Source organism: Mesitornis unicolor, unplaced genomic scaffold (assembly GCF_000695765.1).
Source record: "Mesitornis unicolor isolate BGI_N332 unplaced genomic scaffold, ASM69576v1 scaffold28713, whole genome shotgun sequence".
NCBI lineage: Eukaryota > Metazoa > Chordata > Aves > Mesitornithiformes > Mesitornithidae > Mesitornis > Mesitornis unicolor.
In genome coordinates this window covers 1939-7888 of record NW_010175782.1, presented here as the reverse complement: position 1 = coordinate 7888, position 5950 = coordinate 1939, and the positions used below count along the sequence as shown (strand labels likewise).

The window sequence follows — 5950 nt, the reverse complement described above, 5'->3', positions numbered from 1 at the left end:
GGGGTAAAAAAGGGAGTTTTGGGGTAAACCACCAGGCCAGATCATGACGCGGGGACATGCAGCAGCCAGATGAGGCTGTGTGTCTTGGTGTGGTTTTGTTAATTGGAAATAGCAGTGATTTATGGGTGATGGCAGGCTGCAATTGTGGGGTCACAGGTGGTGGCAGGCACTGGGTACCGTTGGGGTGGGGATTCTCCAGTGTCTAATAGGAAGGTTGTGCTCGGCACATCCTGCAGCTGGGTTTTTCCAGGGATCAGAAGGGATTTTTCCTCCTCGCCTCCAGCTTTCCTATCCCTCCCAGCCTGGTAGCACTGGAGCTCAGTGCCCTGTTCACTTCTTGCAAGTAGGGGTTTTTATTTACTAATTTGGGGGGTTTTGGCAGGAGGGGTGTCTCTTGTTTTTTCATTTGCTCATTGTATTTTTGGCTCAGCTCTGGCTGTGGATGCCCTCTGCCACAGATGGCCTGCAAAGCCTTGGGCATGTCCCTTAGCAGCCCCCTCCCCTACACACAAGCACTTCTCCCAAACACACCTTCAATGAGTGTTTCGCAGAGAAAAATCTGTTAAAATGGGGTGTGAGCCATAGTGGTTCAGTTTAAAACCCAGTTTTCATTCCTCAGTTTCCCTTGTGTGGCTGCAGCAAGAGTGGACAGGGAAACAGAAACAATGTTCTCCTCTTGGTGTCACCACCCCAGGTGCCCTCCCTGTCCCCAGCATCTGCCCCAGCTGCCTACCCTTGGAAGAAGCAAAAAATGGGGAAAAAGACCCCAAAATGGGGGAAAGTACCGCAAAATTGGGGGAAAAGACCCCAAAATTCATAGGTCTGGTGACACAGCTGGTGGCCTGAGCCAGATGCATCCTGGCACCCCTGAGCCATGTCTGGGGCATATCACCTGCTCTGGTGGCATTTGCCAGCTCTGGATGTCCCTTGGTGTCTGGGTACACCTCTTTCGGGGGTGCAACGTGAGAGTATGGGAGGAAATGCCTGTGTGCACACATGTGGGCATGTACATGGAGGTGTGCACACACATGTGCATAAGGGATCTGCATATGTATATGTAGGGGGCTCATATGTATAGGGGGTGTGGATGTATGCCATGATGGAGGTGCAGTGCCGTGCCATGCTGTGCCCACATGGTGCTGTCCCTGTCCTGCCACACCGTGTCACACAGTGCCTGCAGTGCTGTGCCACGTTCCCGTGAGTTTCTGTTCCCCATCGGGCCCGGGGGTGCTGCCGTTGTGTGGAAAGGGGAAGCGTTGCTCAACGAGGTGTCTCCAGCACCCCACGGCTGCAGATGTGCCCTGGGTGCTGGTCAGAGCAGCTGGTCCCAGCACCCTGTGGCACTCCCTGGCACCCCCTGGCACCTTGAGCCACCCTAGAAGGTAAGACATGCTCCCAAGTTCCCCCAGGACCCCCCACCCTTCTTGCCGGCCACCTTGTCCCCAATGTCACGGCAGTGTTCCTGGTGACAGAGAGTCCTGTGAGTGCCCAGGGTGGGGGTTAGGTTGGCTGCTGCCTGGACCTGGGGTGTCAGGGGAGATCTGGGGGTGTTGCAGGGGATGGGGAAGTTCACAGCCTTGGGGCACTTGCTGGCTTGGAGGTGGCTGCTGAGACTGCCTGGAACTGGGTGACATGGGGCATGGGGCTCAGTGGGGTGCAGGGGGCTCAGTGGGGTGCTAGGGGGGTAGGAGGATTATGCAGCAGCAGGGAGGGCAGGAAAGGGAACTGATCTGCAAGCCTAGAGCACCCCTAAAAATGTGGGAGCCTTGTGAGTCCCCCCAAAAATGGGAGATGCTCGTGTGTGTTCCCAGCACTCTCCCTAAACCTGACCCCATGGCTGGGCTGTGCTTCAAGGCTAGTAAATCCCCAAAGACTTGAAATGGGGCCACCACAGTGGTACAAGCTAATGGGGTTGCCCCTGGATTTGTGTGTGTCCCCTTTGTTCCCTCTGCCCCAAGCACCTGGCCGGAACTTGGCCATTCCCCTCCCTGCCTCAGTTTCCCTTCCCAACCAGCATGGAGACACTGGCCACTCCATTTCCAGGCAAGCGGGGCTGCCACTGGCACATGTGAGGGAAAGCAGGTGCCAACCCCATGCTACCAGCCAGGGTTGCAGACAGATCTGCTGACGATGGAGGAAGTGAGAGGAGAAAGGAGAAAGAAGGCCAAGCTGCTGAAACCCAGAAGCATGTAGCACCCATGGGTGGCATGGCAAGGGATTCAGCCAAGTGACATGGCTGGGGTCTGGGAGTCTCTTAGTGACGTGGGACCACGGCTTCCGCGCTAGTCTCAGCCTCTAAGAAAAGCAGATGGCCTTTTTGCCAGGTCAGAGCCACAGGGATGGGCTCTCGGGGCCCAGAAAACCAAAATCCTCTAGGATCAGAGTGACACCAGTCCTGCTTCTCAGATTAAAGTAACCACGAAACATCTGCTGGGCTGGGTGCTGGTGGCATCTCCTGAAGCTCAGGGGACGATCGGGTGACCGGCCGTAGGGTTCTGGCACCCCCTGCAGAGGAGCAGGAAGTCATGCCGGCAGCTAACGGTGTTGCAATTTCCTCTCTGGCACCGGGATGACAGCGGTTTGGCCTTGTGCAAACCTTTCTGTGGGGTGCAAGTGTCAGGGAAAGTGGAGCTGAGATGATGGTGATCATGGCCACCATGTTGTTATGTGTGTCACCATCCCGTGTGGCCCTGCTCTTTCTAACTCTGCTTTCCTGATGGACCCCTAAATCCATCGTTGTGGTTTAGAATCATAGAAACACAGAATGGTTTGGGTTGGAAAGGACCTTTAAAGGCCAACCACCCTGCAGTGAGCAGGGACATCTTCAACTGCAGCAGGTTATTCAGAGCCCTGTCTTACGTGGCTTTGAATGTTTCCAGGGATGGAGAATCTACCACCTCTCTGGGCAACCTGTGCCAGTGTCTCACCACCCTCATATTAAAAAATTTTTTCCTTAAATCCAGCCTGAATATCTCCTCTTTTAGTTCAAAGTCATGACCCCTTGTTCTATCGCTACAGGCCTTGCTAAAAAGTCTGTCCTCATCTTTCTCATCAGCCCCCTTTAAGCACTGAAAGACTGCTATAAGGTCTCCCTGAAGACTTTTCTTCTCTAGGCTGAACAACCCCAACTCTCTCAGCCTGTCTCCATAGCAGAGGTGCTCCAGACTCGGCTCATCTTCGTGGCCTCCTCTGGGCTCACTCCAGCAGCTCCATGTCCTTCTGATATTGGGGACCCCAAAACTGGACACAGGATTCCAGGTAGGGTCTCACGAGAGCAGAGCAGAGGGAGAGAATCACCTCCCTCACCCTGGTGGCCACACTTCCTGCAATGCAGCCCAGGATGCAGTTTGTTTTCTGGGCTGTGAGTGCACATTGCTGGCTCGTGTCCAGCTTTTCATCCAGCAGTACCCCTAAGACCTTCTCCTCAGGGCTGCTCTTCATCCATTTATCCACCATCCTGTATGGATACTGCGGGTTGCCTCGCCCCAGAAGGATGGGGCTATGGGGTTGCACACACCAGTCCAGGTTCATCTTTCAAGGGTGGATGTGACACCATGTGGCTGAGACACCAACCATTCCCTTTCTGATTCGCAGGTGCTGCTGAGGGACCACACCAGCAGAGAGAACATCCACAGTGGGGATCACCACCATGGCCAACATGACAGCCCCCATGGGTGCTGGGAGGAACTCATGCACCTTCCACGAGGAGTTCAAACAGGTCCTGCTGCCCCTGGTCTACTCAGTGGTGTTCATGGTGGGTTTGCCCTTGAACGCTGTGGTCATCGGGCAGATCTGGGTGGCCCGTAAGGCACTCAGCCGCACCATGATCTACATGCTGAACCTGGCCATGGCTGACCTGCTCTACGTCTGTTCTCTTCCACTTCTCATCTACAACTACACCCAGAAGGACTATTGGCCTTTTGGGGACTTTACCTGCAAATTTGTCCGTTTCCAGTTCTACACCAACCTACATGGCAGCATCCTCTTCCTCACCTGCATCAGTGTCCAGCGGTACCTGGGCATCTGCTACCCCTTGGCCTCATGGCACAAGAAGAAGGGGAAGAAGCTGACATGGCTGGTGTGTGCAGCAGTGTGGTTCATTGTCATCGCCCAGTGCCTGCCCACCTTCATCTTTGCTTCCACTGGCACCCAAAGGAACCGCACTGTCTGCTACGACCTGAGCCCACCGGATCGCTCTGCTGCCTACTTCCCCTATGGTATCACCCTCACTGTCACCGGTTTCCTGATGCCCTTTGTGGCCATCCTCGCCTGCTACTGCAGCATGGCCCGGATCCTGTGTCAGAAGGACAAGCTGATGTGCTTGGCAGTGCACAAGAGGAAGGACAAAGCTGTGCGGATGATCATCATCGTGGTAATTGTCTTCTCCATCAGCTTCTTCCCCTTCCACCTCACCAAGACCATCTACCTGATCATCCGTTCCTCACCCAGCCTGTCCTGCCCGACTCTGCAGGCGTTTGCCATCGCCTACAAGTGTACGCGTCCCTTTGCCAGCATGAACAGCGTCCTCGACCCCATCCTCTTCTATTTCACTCAGCGCAAATTTCGTGAGAGCACTCGTTACCTCCTCGACAAGATGAGCTCCAAGTGGCGGCATGACAATTGTGTTACCTACGGCTCCTAGGTGAGGATGAAGGTCACTTCAGTGTCACCAGGACCAGGCATAGAGCAATTTTGGCTTTAAGATCCACAGAGCAGAGAAGACTTCAGCTGGGGACGTACTGGAGGACAGGACAACAGCATCTCCCGAGTTTTCAGCACTTTCATCCCATCTCCAGTCTGCAGTGGCACAGTATTAACCCTATCATGTCACAGATCCGGTGTCCTCTCTCTGGCGTGATTACTTGGTTTGAGCAACTTAGTGACATGTTTCTTTGGTGGCCAAGCCACCAATGCAATAAAAACCACTGATGGGACATGGAGAATGCAGTGGGACCATGGAGGACACGGTCCATGGCTCAGGGAGAGCTGTTCCACCTTCTCATTTATAGCTTTCCAGATGGGGGCATACTAAGGCCAGGGAGGGCTTGGTTCATCTCATACCTGTCTGGGGAACATGAGGCCAGGTCTCTCCAGCTCAACATCAGTGTCACTGACATTTTTTTTTGTAATACTGGGACATCCCTATACCCTAGTCCCCAGAATAGGGCCAAACCAGTAAGAGACATGGGTCCACTGGTACCACTGGTGCTGAGAAATTGTGAAAGAGCATCCCTGGCCAAACTGGGAGCTGGGAAGAGGGACATAAGGGCACCTGGGTCACCCATGTTGAATTTTACACCCAAGTGATGATCATGGTGGAGTTAGACAAAAGTGAGAGGTGTTGTCTTCTGCCTGGGGACCTTCAGCATCATCTGGGTCCAGCTGCTTGCTTAGCCCAGTACCCCAGATCTAGCCCATCCCTAGTGCCATGCTGGCACGTCCTAACCAGGATCTACCAGAATCAGAGCTGGCACATCTGAACACAATGCCAGGAGTCAGGAAATCCATGCCACCGTGCTACTGGGTGTCCTTGGCCATGTCACTGCTCATCTCACTGTTGGCTTGGCCTCTCCACCACCCCAATGCCAGGCTGGGGTTTGAGCTTTGCTCCCCGTAGCCTCTGGTGTGATGAAGCTTCGTCCCGGCAAGGAGGCATTTGCTTACATGGCACCGAGTGAATGTACCACTAATTGCTTTGCGAGTCTTATTTAACGTGCAGGATGTATAGAATAAACCTCCCTCCCTTTTTCCAATGGATATGTACACATATATGCACCCACTACATATGCGTACATACAATACGTCCAAGCAGAGGAAGGTTTGTAACCCTGCAGAGGCTACGTGATGCACGTATTCTCTGTCCAGAATGCACCATATGTATCTGTACAGCATATGAATGTATATATAGTGTGTATATATATATAGGGATTACTGTTTTGCTGTATTTCTC

General features: G+C 53.6%; 1 protein-coding gene across 1 annotated transcript; it reads left to right on the top strand.

Moving 5' to 3' along the window:
* The first annotated feature begins 3643 nt into the window (after positions 1-3643).
* On the top strand, positions 3644-4713 carry P2RY6 (pyrimidinergic receptor P2Y, G-protein coupled, 6). Its single transcript, XM_010181520.1, has one exon. It carries the CDS (start codon positions 3650-3652, stop codon positions 4640-4642), a length of 993 nt encoding a protein of 330 aa, XP_010179822.1. The 5' UTR covers positions 3644-3649; the 3' UTR covers positions 4643-4713.
* The last annotated feature ends 1237 nt before the right edge of the window (positions 4714-5950 follow it).

Coding starts and splice junctions, on each gene's coding strand:
- P2RY6 (XM_010181520.1), top strand. CDS start 3,650: ATGGCCAACATGACAGCCCCCATGGGTGCTGGGAGGAACTCATGCACC.